At 42.2% G+C, this 20,492-nt stretch overlaps 1 protein-coding gene across 1 annotated transcript; it reads left to right on the top strand.

The window, feature by feature from the left end:
- Positions 1 to 12,602: 12,602 nt before the first annotated feature.
- On the top strand, positions 12,603 to 20,105 carry NANP (N-acetylneuraminic acid phosphatase; the record flags this gene model as incomplete). The annotated part of the gene is made up of 2 exons (XM_082856957.1): positions 12,603 to 12,692; positions 18,883 to 20,105. The coding sequence occupies 2 exons, from the start codon at positions 12,603 to 12,605 to the stop codon at positions 19,537 to 19,539; spliced, it is 747 nt and encodes a 248-aa protein (XP_082713083.1). The 3' UTR covers positions 19,540 to 20,105.
- Between the last annotated feature and the right edge of the window lie 387 nt (positions 20,106 to 20,492).

Below are 20,492 nucleotides of genomic sequence, written 5' to 3'. Positions count from 1 at the left end.
TTTTTTAAAGCTGTTTTCTATATAAGATTATGTCTTCTGCAAAAAGAGATAGTTTTACTTTTTTCTTTCTAATCTGGATATGCCTTTTATTTGTTTTTCTTGCCTAATTGCCCTGACTAGAACTTCTAGTACAATGTTAAATAGAAGTGGTGAGTAGATATTTTTGTCTTTTTTCTGATCTTAGCGGGAAAGCATTCAGTTTTGTTCACCGTTAAGCCTGACGTTAGCCGCAAGTTTTTAATTGATGCCCTTTATTAAGTTAGTGGCTCCAAGGTTTTTTCAACAATACTGACTGAGCACCTACTGTGTGTGCCAGGCACTGTTCTAGGCCCGAAGAAAATTATGGTGGGAGAAAAAAAGACTCTAAGGGGGTGGGAGTTGGGGTGAAATAGGTGAAGAGGATTAAGGGGTACAAACCTCCAGCTATAAAATAAATAAGCCCTAGGGATGTAATATACAGCATAAGGAATATGATCAATAATATCGTACTAACTTTATATGGTGACAGATGACTATTAGACTTATCATGGTGATCATTTCATAATGTATGCAAATGTAGTCACTATGTAGTACTCCTGAAACTAACATAACTATATTTCAATTAAAAAAACAAAAACAAAAAAATGGTGCCCAAACTGTTCAAGGACAAATTTAATGAAGATAAAATCATGACTCACAAAGAAATATAAAATGAAAATGAGTCTAAGATTTTAACTCATTAGTTAATAAGAAAACGAGTAAGAGGCTACAATTGGTTCAAAAGAGAATTCCAAGAATCATATATATATAGGCAGTAAGGAATACTTAAAGCGAATTTCCAAATGAATACAAAATTGATCTACCTATTGGGCAATAACTAATTGCATTCTACAGAACATAATTCATTTGCATGTATATGGCCAAGAATAATTTGCTTTGTTATCAGTTTTCTATAAATTACAGCATTATGAACTAGTTCAAAGTCAGTGAAAGGCAGAGAAAATTCAGAGGCAATCTCTGGAAGGACACTCTAGAAACCCCAACCCCCATTTCAAAATCTTTCCCAATTTTCTCAAGTAATATTCAATAAATAGTTGTTCAATGAATGGATGGTGAACTAGAAACAAAGGAAAAACATATTTCAAGAAGAATAGTGTGATCAACTGTGGCAAATGCTGCCGTGAGCATGATGAGACTTGAGAATTGACCACTGGCTTTGGTAACTTGGAGGTTTTAGTAGGATTCTGGGGGTCAAAGTCCAATTAGAGTGAGTTCAAGGACAAACAGAAGCTGAGGAAGTAGAGAGAATTAGGCCACTCTTTGGGAGTAGTTTTACTATAAAAGGGAGCAGAGAAATAAGGAAAAGTGAGGTCAAGAGAAGAAGTTTGTTTGAGCTTTTTTGTTGTCGTTATTGGGTTTTTTTTTTATTTTTTATTTTTTTATTTTGGGTTTTTTTTTTTGGCCACACCAAGCATCACGTGGGATCTTATTCCCCACCAGGGATCGAACCCTCACCCCCTGCATTGGAAGCATGGAGTGTTAACCCCTGGGCCGCCAGGGAAGTCCAGAAGATGTTTTAAAGGATGAAATATAACGCAGCATTGGCATGCTAAAGGTAACTCAGCAAAGAAGGAACAAAAGAGAGCATAATTGGAAGAGGGAAGTTCAAGAGTATTCATTACAAGGGAGAAGGAGACCAGTATGCAAGTTGAGAATTGCCTGAGATTGAAGAATAGACAGTTCATCTGTTAAATATCAGTATGGTAACTGGAAGGGTTTTTTTCCTTGTCTCCGAAATAAAACAGGAAATTCCTTGGCTGTCTAGTGGTTGGGACTCCACAATTTTGCTGCCGAGGGCCTCGGTTTGATCCCTGGTCAGGGAACTAAGACCCCTTAAGCTGCTCGGGGCCGCCAAAAAAAAAAAAAGAAATAAAACAAATGCAAACCCTAAGTCTGAAGACCATTTAACAAGAGCCACCAGACACGCCTCAAAGGAACATAAGAGGTGGCTAAACCAGCTTGATGTGATAGTGGTCACCCCACCCCTACCAGGCGACTGTGCTATCAATCTGGTAGCTACCAGCCACATGCAGCTACTTAAATGTAAATTAATTAAAATTAAATACAATTTTAAAATTTCAGCTCCTCGGTTGCACTAACTATATTGTGTGTACGCAATAGCCACATGGAGTTAGCGCTATTGCATTGGACAGCACAGACATAGAGTTATTTCCAGCATCGTGTAAAGTTCTATTGGACAGCATTGGTCTACAAGAATTGGTGGAGGAAAAATAGCTAGAGCAGGGGGTTCTCAGCCTACATGGAAAATGCTGTTACGTTCCCCCACTCTGTTGCCTCATTGATTTTTTTCCCCCATTATTTGTTTGGACGTGCTTCAAATCTGCTGCTCTTCCCTGGGCCGATCTGAGCAGGAAAAAGGAACTGGAGAGAGATGTCGGGTGATGAGAGGACAAGGAGGAAGCAGCCAGACAGTGACGGAGAGGCTTTGTCTTCCAACTGTTGCAGGAAGGGGGACCCCTTTCAGGGCCCGAGAGTGGGCTCTTGTCTAACACTTGGAAATGAATTGTCCAAGGAGACACATGCGCTGACAAAGCAAGAGACTTTATTGGGAAGGGGCGCCCGGGCAGAGAGCAGGAGGGTAAGGGAGCCCAGAACGACTGCTCTGCCACATGGCTCGCAGTCTTGGGTTTTATGGTGATGGGATTAGTTTCCAGGTTGTCTCTGGCCAATCATTCTGACTCAGGGTCCTTCCTGGTGGCTCATGCATGGCTCAGCCAAGATGGATTCCAGCCAGAAGGATTCTGGGAGGTTGGGAGGACATATGGACTGGCGTCTCCTCTCCTTTTGACCTTTCCCGAATTCCCGAATTCTTCCGGTTGATGGTATCTTGTTAGTTCTGCATTCCTTACCAGGACCTCCTGCTTAAGATAACTCATGCAAGTGGTTACTATTGGGCCTGGCCAGGGTGGGTGGTTTCAGTCAGTGTTTCCCCTAACGAATAGGGTTACCTGAGCCACACAAATAAGTGAAAACTGGGAACTAACATTCAAGGGCTAATAAAAAAAAGTAGTGATTTTGCTCTGGGTTTAACTTGTAAACTCAGAAAGAAGGTCTTTCCTGAATGCCTCATACAAGCCTTGAAGGCAGGATAAATTATACTCTGAAGTTCTAGAACATAGAACTCGTTGTGGTCTTTTTTTTTTTTTTTGCGATACGTGGGCCTCTCACTGTTGTGGCCTCTCCCGTTGCGGAGCACAGGCTCCGGACATGCAGGCTCAGCAGCCGTGGCTCACGGGCCTAGCCGCTCCGCGGCATGTGGGATCCTCCCGGACCGGAGCACGAACCCACATCCCCTGCATCAGCAGGCGGACTCTCAACCACTGCGCCACTAGGGAAGCCCTCGTTGTGGTCTTAAAAACATGCACAACGTGAGAGTTGTGAATTAAGTTTTATTTGGGGCAAAATGAGGACTATAGCCTGGGAGACAGTATCTCAGATAGCTCTGAGAAACTGCTCCAAACAGGTCGGGGAAAGGTCAGTATATATGTGATTTTGGTGAAGGGGGAGTACATGCAATCAAGCACATATTTTTTGCCGAAGGTTTCTGCTAGTCTGTTGAGGGTTACTGCTAGTCACGAGGAGCAGACATCACCATGAAAGATTTTAGTGCTTTTCTACATATGAGGAGACATAAGAATTGGGCTCATAAAATCAGCTCCTTAAAGTATCTAACTATCTGAAGACCTGTTCTGCCAGTTTTTCCCAGAGCACAGAGTACCTCATTTCTGCTCTCCACCCTGAACTCCTTTCAGGGGGTGTCGAAAGTCGTCAGCTGCAGCAGCACATGATTTAATCCTTGTAGAAGTAGGTGGCAAGTGCCAATTTGTAGTTGACATAGTAAACTTCAGTTAGTTAGAAATTTTCTCACTGATATAATACATAGTTGGACAAATCAATCTTTTTGTATCCTTTTGGTGACAGACCTGTTCTTTGGGGAACTAAAAGCAACTGTCTTTCTCTTGCCAATCTCTACAAACCAGAAATGTAACTACAGGCCCAAGGACCTGGGACTGAGCCTCATTAGCTCGGTCAGGCAAGACCTGAAACCAAGAGAAAAAATAATGACAAAGTGGTACTTTTAAAATTCAAACCGCTGGGAATGCTACCTCAGCCGAACTTTACAAATAGCAAAGCCTTGGTCATCTGAGCAAGCAACTTTAATGTATTCCAACTGTTCTTTGTAAACTAGTAAGTTTATATTGTAATACCTGATTCATAATTAAGTTTTTTTTTTTAAGTGAAGCCGTGAGATCTCTAGTTTTGTCTGTTTATATGTCTGTGTGCACATTATACATATGAGATATCTCTACCTCTGGAAGGTATTCTCAAAGTTGAATTTATAAAGAGCTCTATTTAATTTAAAAGAAAGCGCTTACAAATTAAATATAAAGAAACCAGCCAAAATGACTTTCAGGTTCACGTGAACTGGGAAATATTCAATATTAATTTGATACCTGGTATTAAAGTTTGTTGATCTATTTATTATAGACATGTCTTTAGAGTCATTAAGTATAATACTTTATTGTACCTAGGTTTAACAGATGTTAAATAAGACCTTATATCTTGTTGCAAGGAAAATAACTTGATGAGACTTTATACGTAAATGAGACAAGAGATTTTGGGTAAACTCTTTAAAACTATAGTTTAGAAATGTCTACTTAAGATGATCTTTACAGATATTTGGTAACTTAAAGTTCTAGTGTTGTGCTAATTTAAGTGATGGAGGCTTATTGAATAGCTATATAATTTCAAAAAAAATAAGATACTGACACATCAATTACTAAATAGAGAAACTAAAGGTATTTAGGACTATTAATGAAAATGTTTGGTGCCACCTTGAGCTGTCCTCTATAAGAAAATGAATGTATTTAGAAATTACCACTGGTATTTATGTTCACCAATCTACAGAATGCTAATGTAAAAGAAAGTTCATAATTGCTTACTTCTTATTTTTCACTAAAAATTAAGGTTTTGAAGAGTTGAGGATTCTAATTTAAACATGTAATTAAAGCTAATAGGAAGCATTTCAGTATACAGTACGAAAGTAGAATGTGTGTTTTCAGTAAAGAAGGTATGATGAATGGAATTACATTTTATTAAGGAAAAATTTTATACATGGTCAGGATTAACTAAATTTAGATTGAAGTTAATTAAGTAAATGGATTTTGTTAAGTAAGGTAGTACATGACTGGAATTTGAACAAAGTTTCTTAGAGTGTTCCTTTTTGATAACAGATTGTGTGAGTTTCTGTGCCCTTAAGTAATCTATTTGTGAGTTTGGTTAAATGAATAAGTATTGTTTTATAGAGACCTATGATCTGTTGTGTTTTAAAAACCTTTCTGATATTTTTAAACAAACTTCCCAAATATCAAATCGAACTAAAGCTCTTTTAGCCTCCAGCTGACTCTCGGATGCTTCAAAGGAACATCTCTGAGACATCTCAGAGAGGAATGTTAAACTAAGTTTATTTGATATGTTTAATTACTTCAGAAACATTGTCAAGTGATTGGAGATGAACCTCAGGTTATAGTTTATGGATAAATGTTATTAATACAGATATTCCAAAATTTATAAGGAATCCCTAACATCTGATATGTCCTGATATAATGTTATCAGTCATAATTCTAGTTATTATCCAAAAATGTTATGTCACAGAAATATCCAGGTTTCCTGCTAATTGCACTGTACTCAAATCTTTTCCATGCTATTTTAAGTTTTAACTTTTATAGACAATCATTATTTTACATTGATGCTTTTACAAAATGAAGATTTTCAAGAAGACTCATAAAGAGAACTTTTGAAACAAATACAAGTTTCTGATAGATCTAGATAATACCAATGAACTGGGTAACAAATGACAAAACTCTAATGGAAAACCTGATTACTTCATCCAGATCAACAGGAATTAATTACATGAGACTGAATGAACTGATGAGTATGATTTATAACTTTATGACTTTTTGAAAATACACTAGCTAAAGCTTTGTTTTCCAGAAAAACCTTTTCTCTTATGCTATGACCTACAACAAGTTGATAAAGTATACCTTTGTAAACAGAGAGGAAACATTTATCTTTTTCTCTCCACCTGATCCTTCCAGAGTTTGGTTTCTCCAGCTGGCTCTCCTGTGGATTTGGTGGTTTGGTGCAGCTGGATTACAACTAATTACAACTAATTACACTAATGATTGTTTTACTTTGTTCTTTGTTTCCAAATTGTTTATGATTTGTCTTCCTGCTGCACTATGACTTTGTAATGTTACTACCTACATTACTTATATCCTGTCTATTTTATAAGATTGTTGTCTTTTACAGTACTCAGTGTGGCCTCCAACAAAACTGATGATGGCTAAACATCTTGAGAAAATAGATCACATTTATGACTCTTATAGAATAATTGTAATAGTGTGATTCTAGATATGGGAAGAAGCCATAAGGGAAAACATTTCCTGGATCATAACAGACTAGTAAGACAGAGGATCCAGAGAATCTTTAATTATCAACAGGGCCTAATCCGTAAATTAGCTCCTGGAGTAGCACATCAACAGGAATTTTCGCCTGATCTAGGATGAGTCTCCCAGCGCCACAGGACAAAATTTGATCACGAAATGTTTCCCAAATATTGGTTGAATTCCTGACCAAGAGGAGGATCTGAGAAATGGAACATTTCCTGCCGTATCAGTCACAGACATCAGAGATCGCAGCCCTCCAACGTTAGCCAGTGAGCCCTAAGGAAACTCAGGAAGGAAAGAATACCTGCCATCTAGCAGCCTTCAGACTCATCACTCCCTATGATGAGCCCTGAGGAAACTCAGGATGTGAAAACACAGGATACCCAGATAGCTGAGGTGCACATCAAAGGAATGATTTCAGTGAGCCCAGATTGTTGCATCTTCCCATACATAGAAAAGCACTAAATTCCTTAACTTGGGATATCTGGTGTTCTTTGATTAACAATAATCTTTTTTATTTTTAGAAATTTTATTTTTTATTTTATTTTATTTATTTATTTGGTTGTGCCAGGTCTTAGTTGCGGCAGGCAGGCTCCTTAGTTGTGGCTCACCGGCTCCTTGTGGCATGTGAACTCTTAGTTGCAGCATGCATGTGGGAGCACAGAGTCTTAACCACTGCGCCACCAGGGAAGTCCCAACAATAATCTTTTGACGTTTGGACTATCTGCCCTTTGTTGCAAATTTCTGTATAACCTGGCTCCCCCCCACCTCACCTCCTCAGAGCAGTTCTCTCAGGGTTACTTGAGATGCTGCCTCCCGGGCTTGAAGTCCTAAAATTTCCTGCCGAATAAAACAGAACTCTCAACTTTTATGTTGTGAATTTTTTTTTTTTTTTTTTTGCGGTACGCGGGCCTCTCACTGTTGTGGCCTCTCCCGTTGCGGAGCACAGGCTCCGGACGCGCAGGCTCAGCGGCCATGGCTCACGGGCCCAGCCGCTCCGCGGCATGTGGGATCTTCCCAGACCGGGGCACGAACCCGTGTCCCCTGCGTCGGCAGGCAGACTCTCAATCACTGCGCCACCAGGGAAGCCCTGTTGTGAATATTTTTTAGGTTGACAGGTGCCAGGCTGGAAACACCTTCCCAACAGGTGGAAGGGGGAACTGCTCTCAAGCCCCCAGGCTGGGAGGCAAGTTGCAAAAGTTCAAAGATTGGGCTGGGCAGAAACTCTGGGCCAACTGGTTTAAGAGCATGGCCTTTACAGTGAGACTTCAGACCTAGGCTCCATCACTTTGAGAAACGTATTTAAACTCTCAGTTTTCTCATCTGAAAAAGATGGGTAAAAAAATAACCACTTAATAGGATCGTTGTGAGGATTGAATGAGGAAATCTTGTACGACACTGGGAACCATCTATGGTGTATATTAAATGCTCAATAAGTGTTAAATATTACTAATAGTAAAACCTCATTATTCCAGAGGCACAAAGAGGACAAACTTTCTGCTCAGAGTCAGTATCATGTAAGGATAGGCTGTGTTCTGATACCTACACCCTGGGCCTATTCTTAGGAAGCTGCCCATAGTTCTTTTCTTCTCTGACAGGACTAATACTTTTTTTTTTTTAAACAAGAGGAGGCCATTCCCCAGGCTTGGGAATTTCCAGGGACATTCTCAGGATCACACCCTTTTTTAGCCTCTAGCTCTACTTCCTCCAATGCCTTGCCCACCCAAGAGAGGACTCTCTGCTAGGGAAAGGGAGGACAGCCCAGCCTCTGGTGGGTACTCCTAACCTGTTGCCTTCCTGTAGTGCCTTCTCTGCTCAATACAATGGTGGGTGTCCTTTGCTCATGTCTGACATCTCGTGACCTGCACTGTCCCATCTGGGGCTCAGAGCCTCAGCTGGTTCTCGGTCAACTAGGCCTCTTCACAAGGACTATTCCCCAGATCTTATGCCCTCATTCAGGACACTTGCAACATTGTCCCAGCACTCCTTCTCTCAGCACTTTATTCAGGCTGATGCACTCCTGGTATAGACAGGGTCTTGTGGAAAATGATTGTTAGCATTTACAGAGCAACTGTCCTGTCCCAGGTAATCATTGCCATATTTTACCCTCTCAACCAGCCTGCAAGTTAGGATTGGAATCTCCATTTTGCAGAGGAAAAAAATCATGTGTTAATGAGTTAGAATAATTTTTTTAAATAAATTTATTTATTTTTGGCTGCATTGGGTCTTCATTGCTGTGCGCAGGCTTTCTCTAGTTGCGGTGAGCAGGGGCTACTCTTCATTGCGGTGTGCGGGCTTCTCATTGCATTGGCTTCTCTTGTTGCAGAGCACAGGGCTTTAGGCGTGTGGGCTTCAGTACTGTGGCACACGGGCTCAGTAGTTGTGGCACACGGGCTTAGTTGCTCCGCAGTATGTGGGATCTTCCCAGACCAGGGATCGAACCCATGTCCCCAGCATTGGCAGGCGGATTCTTAATCATTGTGCCACCAGGGAATTCTTAGAATAATTTTTACTTTATGTAACATATATGGGATCAGATGGACCAGGTTGTACAGCAAGCTGTTTTTAGTTTTTGTTTTGTTTTAATAATTGAGGTATAACTTAGACATTTAACTTTTTAAAATAAATTTATTTATTTATTTTGTTTATTTTATTTTTGGCTGCGTTCGGTCTTCATTGCTGTGTGCAGGCTTTCTCTAGTTGTGGAGAGCGGGGGCTACTCTTCCTTGCACAGGTTTCTCACTGTGGTGTCTTCTCTTGTTGTGGAGCACAGGCTCTAGGTGCGCAGGCTTAGTAGTTGTGGCTCACGGGCTCTAGAGCGCAGGCTCAGTAGTTGTGGCGCACGGGCTTAGTTGTTCCACAGCATGTGGGATCTTCCTGGACCAGGGCTGGAACCTGTGTCCCCTGCATTGGCAGGCAGATTCTTAACCACTGCACCACCAGCGAGGCCCTAGACATTTAACTTTTGCTTATCCTATATGTTAACAATGACATCATACTGTAGTTTGGATTTGCATTTCTTAAAATACAAGTGTGATTAACCACCTCTCAAATGTTTATTGGCTTTATTTTTCTATTCTCTGGCCAAGCTAATTCTCAAGGGATCAGAGGAGATAGCATTTTATCAGCATATAATATATAGATGGTATTCAAAGTCATGCAAGTGAATGAATGAGATTCTCCAAGGCAGTGAGTGTAGTTAGGCAGCCCTGGAGCCACTGAACCACAGAAAGTCAGTGAGATGAGGGGGAACCAGCAAAGGAGACTGTGAAGAGTAGTCAGGAGCAGAAAAGAAAATTTGAAAGCCAAGGCGGGGAAAAGGACTAGCTACGTGAAATGTTGCTGATTAAGAGAAGGAAGATGGGGCCAGAAACGCTATTGGATTTAGCAAGCTGAAGGTCACTGGTGACTTGGCAAGAGTACTTTCAATAAAGTATTGTGAGTGAGAGGGGTGTATCCAACAGATGGGAAAATTTTGATGTAAAAGAGAGGAGGAAAGAATTGCTGAAAAGATGTCCTTAAGTAGGGGCAGGAATCTAGTAAACAGCTGAACGGGCTAGCCACAGAAGGCAGCAGAGGTGGCTCATTTAAGGTTATCAGGCAGCGTAGGTGTTACAGCTGATGATAGCTGGGTAGATGTAGTGGGAGCCTGTGAAATTCTCTTCTGGTTGTTTCCATCTTGCCCCTTAACTGAGCAATGCCCCATTCTGATAAAACCTTTAAAGTTTAAACCACAGGGCAAGCCTCTCTTTTGAAGTCATGGAGTTGTAATGAACTTGTACAGGAGAGGTGGGTGGGAAGGGTCTGGGAAAGACTTTCCCTAGGGTAGGACAAGACAGGATCAATGTTGGGTAGCAGCAGTTGCACAGCAATGGTGCCATGCTGCAGGACGCAGGAGAGACAAGTGTTGCAGTTTAGTTTTCACTTTGTGTTCCTCGACCAAATCTCACAATTACCAATCTTTTATTTAGACCTTGCTTCCTGGAAATACAAAAACATCTAGGTAGTAGTGTTAAATCTGTCAAGCTGACCAGTTAAGTAATGTACTAATAACCTGAGGCTCATTTATAATGAGGAGCCTGTACATTTCACCACCTTAAAAGCATACAGGAAAATTCACTGGTTCACAAACATCAACTGCAACAACCTAAAGCCTGGAGACATTTAATTAGAAGGAACTAAAGTTGTCAGTGTACTGTACCTGGCCATCACCTCCCTTCAAGCAGCCAAGTTGGACAGGTCATGGAATGCCATTAGAGTACTTGTCACAAAAAGAAACCTGTCAAACACCCAACCCATTAAGTCAAGAGGACTGATTATACATGCAGACTGCTGCACCTTCTCTGACTTTGGATTTGTGCCTAAGTCAATAACCTATATGCACATCAGAAAAAGGATACGGACTTCCCTGGCGGTCCAGTGGTTAAGGCTCCACACTCCCAATGCAGGGGGCACAGGTTCAATCCCTGGTCGGGGAAGTAAGATCCCACATGCCTCACAGTGTGGTCAAAAAAGAAACCAAAACAAACAAAAAACGGCTGCAATCCTATAGATTTCATGTGCCCATATGCAGTTTTATGCTAAATTTATTCTTACAATTCAGGCAATTAAAAAAAGTAACTTTAATTAATGCACTCATAATTTCGGCCGATTGCTAATCTAAATGACCAAAATTGATAGACTAGCCCTGCACATCAACAGTCATGTTTTTGAGGCATGGGTATTCATTTATTTTCCACAGTAGCAAAGAGAGGTCACCTGCGATTCTGCTCCAAAACATGGAAACTGTAGTCTGCCACTGCAGAATAAAAACCTATTAACAAAAAGACAACTGATCTGATGGTACTGAACACCAGCAGCCCAACTGTTAATCATGTATCTCAGGGGTGGGCAGATTTTTTTCTACAAAGTGCCAGATAGTAAATATTTTAGGCTTTGCCGGCCATATGGTCTCACTTGTAACTATGCAACTCTGCTATTGTATGGTAAAAGCAGCAAAAGACAATACATAAATACTATTTATGTACACTAAAATTTGAATTTCATATAATTTTCACGTGTCATGAATACACTTCTTTTGATTCTTTTCTCAATTATTTTAAAAAATGTTAACAACCACCCTGCTCACAGATCCGACAAAATCTGGTGGCAGGCCAGATTTGGCCGGTGGCCCTGTTCTACCTGATAGACAATTTCTGGTCACTGATGATGACCACATGTCCAAATTTCGGTAAGGTTACCCAACAGAGACAATTTGGACAGAAGATTAGAGATTAGTTCCACGATCCTTATTCTGCTAACAGCAGAAAGCAAACAACTGTTACTGACCTTCTGCAGGTTTAACAGACTCTCTAGGTACCTCAGCCTCTGGCTATACCTGAAAATCATCCAAGTAAAAAAGACACCCAGCGACCGGAAAATGCAAGGCTTCAGGAAAAGCCATCAAATCGGTGGACAAAACATCGGGTAGACACTACGGAGCCCTCGGTCTTCAGGCAGAGCCGTCAAACAACGGCTCCAAAATCCAGGATACACCTTTCCAACACGTCCCCCAGCTCTGAGCCGGCTCCTGCCATCCAGCGGGGCCGCAGACTCGTAACCACACACACACACCCGCGACCCGGCCACGCTTGGAAGCTGCCTGAGCTGCGTGGGCCAGGACACCCGGTCCGACCGGAAAAGCCCCTTGTTCTGTCTCCTCCCGGTGGCCACAAGGCGCAGAAAACCTCCCGCGGGCAGTCACGACGTCCTCCTCACGCAAGGAGGGCAAAATGAGAAAAGAGATAAGCACAGAGAGGCACCAAGAAGGAAGCCGCGCTTCCGACCACCCCCTACACGTCAGCGACTCAGACAACCGCTAGCATCATGACGGCGGCGAGTCCCCGGCCCTCCCTAGGACCACGATTCCGGAGTCTCGCGGGACGTCGCTGTTCCGCGCCACTCAGGTATGGGGACATCTCGCGGGAGTTCCCCGCCGGTGGGCAAGGGTCGGGCAGCCTCGCGGCTGCGCCCCGGTATTTCCCGTCCGCCGGCCCGTTTCGCGCAGGCGCGCGCGGCGGCTACGAGTTGGCGCGTCGCGCAGGCGGCGGCGGCATGGGGCTGAGCCGGGTGCGGGCTGTCTTCTTCGACTTGGACAACACGCTCATCGACACGGCCGGGGCGAGTCGGAAGGGCATGTTGGAGGTAACGTTCCGGCTACTGCTTCCCTCCGGCGAGCCCGGCGCCCCGCCCCGCGCGCTCTCTTCTCCCCTTGGGCCGCCGGCCCACTGCCCTGTCGGCTCCCTCCGCGGCGGCGCCCCTGGTCCCGGAGGCCCTTCGTGCCGGCCCGCGGCGGCGGCCTCGCTCAGAGAGCGGGGAGTCTGCGACCTGAGGGCGCTCCCAGCGCTCGGGCTTCCGGAAGGATGTCGCCAAACTGCCACAAGGGCAGAGTCGCCTCCGCACAGAAAGGCGGGCGCGCGCCAGGCGCCTGGCTTTCTGCCGGGACAGGTTTGGACCCGCCGGGACGAGCGGGCACCCGGCTCTCCGGGACTGACCGCGGGAGGCTGGTCTCCCACCGCGTGCTCTTCGTTGGACCTTTGAGCCTGGACTTTATCGACTCGAGGGAGTTTTCTCCGCAGGTGTTCCTGCCGTGGGTGTGACCCTCAGTAGGTTTACCTTCACGAGGCCTTGCTCCGCCGCATCCTCCCCTTTCTGTACCTACTGATGCTCTTTCAGACCTTTCCCGTGCTGTTCAAGACCCGAAGCCACCCCTGCTTTCTTTCGTCTGCATTCAGCTTTAAAGAGAAAACTAAGGATTACCATATTTGAAAAACCCACTTTCAGAAGCTAAATCCTTTCAGCCCTGAGTGTCCCGTCCTCTTCATGCTTCATTAGTTAGGTTGTGTCTCCCTGGATCTTCAGCCTCTTCGTCCTCTTTCTCGGTGCATTCCACACCTGCTGCGTTTTCGGATCTGTCCAATACTCTATTTTTTTTTTTTTTTTTTTTTTTTTGCGGTACGCGGGCCTCTCACTGTCGTGGCCTCTCCCGTTGTGGAGCACAGGCTTCGGACGCGCAGGCTCAGCGGCCATGGCTCGCGGGCCCAGCCGCTCCGCGGCATGTGGGATCTTCCCGGACCGGGGCATGAACCTGTGTCCCCTGCATCGGCAGGCGGACTCTCAACCACTGCGCCACCAGGGAAGCCCGTCCAATACTGTGTTTTTATTTGTTTGATAAAGATGTCTTTACACTCTCTTATGATACTCCATAAGCAATATAATCAGTGTTTAATCATAAATAGTCAGCTTGCACATTTCTTGGATTTGAATCTTGGCTCCACAATTTTCTCTGAGATCTCGGGCAAATAATTCAACTCAGTGCCTCAGTTTCTCATCTGTATTACAATACGACACTACGGCCAACTTTAAAAGACTGTTTTGGGGAATTAATTGAGATACTGTGTATAACAATTTAGCAGAATGATTCTCCAAAATATGCATTGGAAAAATGTTAACGATTATTTTATACAATTATTTCAAAAAATAAAAAAAGGCCAACAAACCTATGTCAATTTTTGAGCTTAAAAAAAAATAAGCAAATGTGAATAATTCATGCAGAATCTTTTAAAATGCCCAGTACTTTAAAAAGAACGCTTCCCTTGGACCCTTATTTCTCCCCAAGATATTACCTCTCTTGACAGCCATGTTTTTCAAGAGAAATCTATACCATTATCTCCATGTTTCTACTTCCTGTGTATTCCCAAAACCACTGTAGTGTGTTTTTTTTGTTTTTGCCACTAGTATGAAATAAACTCACCATTTATAGGCACCTCCCAAATTGCCAGAATCCTGGACATTTTAAGTCTGTCTTAATGACTTTACCGAAGTATTATACACTGTTGACTGTCCCTTCATGCCTTTGATCTTGACCTCAGGGGCACCATCCCCTGCTATATTGTCTCCAGTATCTCTAGCTGCAAACTGTACATATTTACCTGTGTGTTTTTGGCAGGCCAAGTCCAGTGTGTTGTCATTAAGTTCTTGTTTTATTCCAATCCTTGCTATAGGCCAAGAGTTTAGGCTTTAAAATTAGACAGTTGAGATTGAATCACAGCTCTCCCGATACCTAGGTGAAAGCACCCGAACAAGTTAGTTAACTGCTCTAAGCCTCAAATCTTTAAATAGTGATATTTGAATAGTGAAATTAGTTCTCAAAACCCCTATCAGCTAGGTTTAATGTAATGCATGGGAAGTACATACAGTCCAGTGTTCCAGAATTATACCACCGTCCACTCTGTCACCAAGTGTGTCCTCTCCTGCACATCCCCTCTGCCCATGTCCAGTTCATCCTCCACATTCCAACTCACATGCCCACAGCTAAATAGTGAGCTTCTTAAGAGGGAACAAACTATCTTATTCATCACCCTGTGTTTGACACAGGGTGAATGTTGAATGGATGGATAAAAGTCCAATTCTCCAGACTTGGTTCTCTTACCATTTGCTTTATAAATATCCTATGAAATGTGCAGAATTAACTATACGAGGATCTAGGATCGCTTTATCACATAAGAATACAACACCCACAAATGTTAGCCTATTCAAAAGTAACATGCCAGCTTTCTGAATCACTGAATGATTTATGAAAGGAGGGAGGGGGAAAGGTCCAGCCATTGCCTTGGGCTTGAGGAAAAGGAGTCATACTAACTATATATCACTTTAATTTTTTGTCTTTTTTCAGCCTCTTTTTTTATATATATACAATTTTTAAAGGTTACTTTCCATTTATAGTTATTACAAAATATTGGCTATCGGCTTTAATTTATTTTTAAATCATCTGGGAAAGCTATTTCCACCCTCTTTCAGTGTCACTACTCAAGAAGAAGGCTTCTCCAGAAAATTGGGGTTTCTCAGAAAACAAAGCAAAAAAGATTTCTGCATTTTTGAGTTTGCTTTCTAATGGGTATGACAGTGAACATAATAAATGTGCTTTTATTTATAAGTGTGTCAGAAAAAGTGGAGGGGAGAAAGAATTGCATTTTTAAAATAGGTTGGTCAGATTAGGCCACATAGAGTAGATGATGTTTGAACAAAGACTTGAACTAAAAATAACAGGAGGGGGCTCCCCTGGTGGCGCAGTGGTTGAGAGTCCGCCTGCCGATGCAGGGGACACGGGTTTGTGCCCCGGTCCAGGAAGATCCCACATGCCGCGGAGCGGCTGGGCCCGTGAGCCATGGCCGCTGAGCCTGCGCATCCGGAGCCTGTGCTCCGCAACAGGAGAGACCACAGCAGTGAGAGGCCCGCGTACCGCAAAAAAAAAAAATAACAGGAGGGCTCCTTGAATTGTTAGTCTGTATGCAGCCATCATGTTTTGTGAGCATGTATTTTTTAAAATAGTTTTATTTAGAATTCAGCCACTTCATATCTTTATCATATGTGTTATATGGTTCCCACACTGGCCCTCAAAAAGTCTTTTTAAATCACAGCTAAACACTAGTACTAATGGTATTTAAGTCTGGGTCCAGAAAGTAGGAAGTAGGACAGAGTTTCCTTTTTGTATGTGTTGCGATAGAGCCTTAAATAGAGTTTTGAAGTAGATGGAATTTGAGTTTATGTTGTGTCTAGAAATTGATCTCCCCTCTCTCACTATCTTAGCTCTCCCTTCTTCAGGCCTGTACGTGCCTAGTGGGCTCATTCTACTCAGAATCCTTTTCAGGCCTGACTTACCCTTATGCAGAATGTCATCACACCTCTAAATTAGAGATCTTTTCCCTCCATCCCCAATTAAATTTAGACTCCCATTCTCTCAGTGCAGGTGTTAGGAGAGTTTGCACCAGTAATGTGGACTAATTCACCTTAGGTATTATTTCTGTTTGAACTAATATGAATATGTGAATGACTGATAAACATCTTTCCCAAAGCTGTTAATATTATTAAAATGCCACTTGTTGTTCCAAATGAATAAGTAATTAGTTTCTGTGTGATGAAATGGCAAAGTTAATTCAGGGAATGTAATGGAAGGCAGCTTTGAAACTTGGGAGCAATATACCTCTACAAGAATCTCCCCTTTAAGGTGAGCTAATCTGCTTTTTCAGATCCCAAGAATGTGCTTAACAAACTGCCAATTGCAGTTTATAGGAAACTGGATCTTTATTGGGAGCTTTCATTTATGAACTGTGAGCCAGTTCCTGTTGCATCGCAAGTACTGTGGAGTCCTAGAGGCCTGTGTCCTTTTATTGTGTAGCAGTAGCGTTGCTAAAACTGTATAGTGACCTTCAGTCATAGCTCAGGAGTAATTTAGTTGACATTGCTAGAAAAGATGGTGACATAACTATGGAGATTGAAAAGGCTTGATTTGTTCATTGAATTTTAACTTTATAAAGCAAGAAATTTCAAAGTTTTCCCTTCACCTAAAATTCTTAGGGCTGGTTTATTTTTCTCTGACTAGTAAGACTTTTCTTAACTATTATGTTTTGTGATTAACGCAAATAGCTTGAGGAAGAATGTGTCTCTTCAGCTCTTACCCCTTTTCAGTAGGTGAATTGAGTGTCTGGTGTGAGTAGCAGATCATTTATTCCCTATAGAGTTTAGGGTAACAATTTAACTTGACTTTGACTGCTTCACTTCAACAACAGAAAATCTTTAGCCCCAGCTGTGTGCATTGTCCTCATCCTCAAAGAGCCAAAATTGCCTTGGCATGATCGACTTTCCCAGATGTCCCTGGGACAGGCGGCTTCAACTGCAAGCAGTTCACTTGGAAGGTGACCCTAGGAAGCACTGTAGGGGGTGGTGGAGTCAGACAGGGAAGGGAAGGAATCTAATACAGGCTGTGTTCATGAGCAGGGAACTGTGTGAACGGTTGGGGACTCTGGGAGACACATGTAGACATACTTTACTTGTCCCTTCCAAGGGGCAACCCACCAATATCTGCTTCTTATTGGTTGAGACCTGCTTCTTGGGCTATACTCTGGCTCCAGCCTATGTGCATGGGTGCCCCTATGGCGAGATAAACTCCCAGGCAGAGAAGCCCAAGCACTTGCAGTATGAAGCCTTTGGCGTGTATGGGCATAAGGTGTGCCAAGGGAATTTCGGTAGCTACAGCCTACCCAGCCTCATCTCTAGCACTCGCCCTCACTTGCCTTCCACTGTGGCTGAACTCAGCTTCTTGCCTTTCCCAGTTCACAGAATTCCAAGTACTGTGTCTTTGTGCTGTTCCTTCTGTCTAGAATGATTTTATCCTCCTCCCATCCCCACCTTTGGGCTTGGTAACGCCTTGGTTTAAATGTTCCTTCCTCTGCCCTCCTTACCCAACAACCCTGGGGTTGCTCCTTACATTTTATTTCCAGTTTTTTGTGTGACTGTCAAGGCACTCATCCCAGCATTTGTGGTGGTTATTTTCCCCACCAGATAAGTTCATGAGGACAAAGGGTCCAGTCTCCAGTGCCGAATACATGGTATAAACGCAAGCATGTGGCCTGTGGAGTTAGGCAAGTATGGGCTTAAATCTCAGCTGGGGCAAGTTATTTATCAGGTCTAAACTTCCATTCCCTCATCTCAGAAAGGAAATTCCCTTGCAGAGTTGCAGGAAAGATTAGAAATAATATATGTGAGTACTGGGCATAATGCTTTGCCACATTAGCATCTTGGTAAGAAGATAGGCCAAAGGGATAAGAACCTAATCTCATAAAAAGTCAAGATAAAGAGCTGTGGGAACATAAGAAAGATTATGATAAGGGATTCAGAACCAGTGTGACAAAGAGGGAGACTCAGAACTACTTGAAGTTTTTTATCTGGAATCCTAAGTTTGGAAGAAGCACCATCATTAAACTGCTGAGGTCACAGAACATGCCTGATTCCATTAGAGCTACATATGCCTATTTTTTAAAGTACAGAATTAGGTCCCCTTTAGGACCTAATTTAGGCCTTCAGAACGTAAAATGGATAAGATGAGGAAAGGTTAGGTGAACTAGCGTTATTTCTGGGAAGAGTCTAAATATCAGTTGTTAGAAATTTTATGTTTTACTAAATATAAGCACAGTTTTATTTTCATGTCTTCATGACCAGAATGAAAGTTGGTAGACTTAAACTGACAAATGAGGGATTTTTATTTTATATATATATATATATATATATATATATATATATATATATATACACATAAAGAATCTTCTTAGAAAAAATTGGTAAAAAAATATGAATGAGTTGTCTAGAAAGGTTGGGAAATCTTCACTTTTGTGTTCTTTAAAAATAAGACCAATTCCCAACAGAAATGGTGTGGTAATAGAGCTTCCTTAAGACAGAGGAGTGGAGTTAGAATCTGTCTGTGCTCTGGGTTTATAGGCTCACAGGATAAGTATTAAAGACATGAAGTATGTTGATGGAGTTATTTTCCTTTATTTAGGTGATAAAGCTCTTACAATCAAAATACCATTACAAAGAAGAGGCTGAAATCATCTGTAACAAAGTTCAAGTTAAGCTCAGCAAGGAATGTTTTCATCCTTCTAAAAGCTGCATTACTGACCTCAGGACTTCACACTGGGAAGAAGCAATCCAGGAAACAAAAGGTGGTGCGGCCAATAGGAAATTAGCTGAAGAATGTTATTTCCTGTGGAAATCTACACGTTTACAGCATATGACACTAGCAGAAGATGTCAAAGCCATGCTCACTGAACTTCGAAAGGAGGTCCGCCTACTTTTATTAACAAATGGAGAACAACAGACCCAGAGGGAGAAGATCAAGGCTTGTGCCTGTCAGTCCTATTTTGACGCTATTGTTGTAGGTGGAGAGCAGAAAGAGGAGAAACCGGCACCTTCCATATTTTATTACTCCTGTGATCTCCTTGGAGTACAGCCTGGGGACTGTGTGATGGTTGGTGACACACTAGAAACCGATATACAAGGAGGCCTCAATGCAGGGCTGAAGGCAACAGTCTGGATAAATAAAAATGGAATGGTGCCGTTGAAGTCATCCCCCAGGCCGCATTATATAGTTTCTTCTGTGCTAGAGTTACCTGCTCTCTTACAAAGTATAGACTGCAAAGTCAGTGTGTCTGCTTAAAGCACAGAAAAGGGTATGCTTACGAATTTTAGGGTCAAATTACAGGGTTTGAACTAAGAAAAGTTAAGGCATTCTATATACTATGACCTAGTTCTAAGGATAATTATACTTGTCATGTAATGGCCAACCAACCATTGACTGGTATTTATATCTGAAAATCCAGAGTACATTATTATAAGTTATTTTTAGTAGGGTAACCCAGAAAACTTGAGGAAGTATATTTGTTAATCTGTGGCTTGAGATTTTTTTAAAAAATTACTTTGTTAATCTCTTAGCATCTTGGATCTATGAAGATACCAAGGAGGATAACTTATACATGGGTGCACAAATACAGATTTTATGTTTTGGCTTAAAAATAGGTATTTTTTTAAAAACAGTTATTCTAAAACATATATACTAGAGATTTATTAGAGCAGTTGGATCTGGTTAATCTAAGTACCAACTCGCAAATCAAGGCATTTCACAGTGAAATTATTTTCATATTTTCTGTTTCAAAAACATGCACCATATTTTTGCCTACTTTGTACGTATACTTCTCTTATGAATCTAATTTTTCTGCATTACCTTTGGGGTGGGGGGGGATAATTTTCCTATGGTGTGTACATGACCGATAAATTCCTCCAGTAAAAAAGCTGTTAAAATCAGCACATGGTGCTCCTTTTCCGTTACATTTTCACATCTTTCCAGGGTGAGCTTATAGGTTCCTGTTAGTCTTTACCTCTTATGGAAGTACTTTTACTATCTTTTCCCAGGTACGCAGTGAGGTTGAGGGACCAGTCTGTCTTGCTGTGGATGAGTGCAAGCCACATGGCCCCAGAAGTCACTTTCCTGGAAGTTGCCTTGGTGTGGCCTAATCGTGCTGCCCGCATCTGTTGTCTGCTGACTGGATAGTTTCACCCATATGATGAAAACTAGTAGAAAATTAGGTTTTGCTATGAACCATTTCCAGAGTG

The sequence above is a fragment of the Leucopleurus acutus genome, assembly GCF_964270905.1.
Source record: "Leucopleurus acutus genome assembly, chromosome: 16".
Taxonomy (NCBI): Eukaryota; Metazoa; Chordata; class Mammalia; order Artiodactyla; family Delphinidae; genus Leucopleurus; species Leucopleurus acutus.
This window is presented reverse-complemented; position numbering and strand designations above follow the sequence as displayed.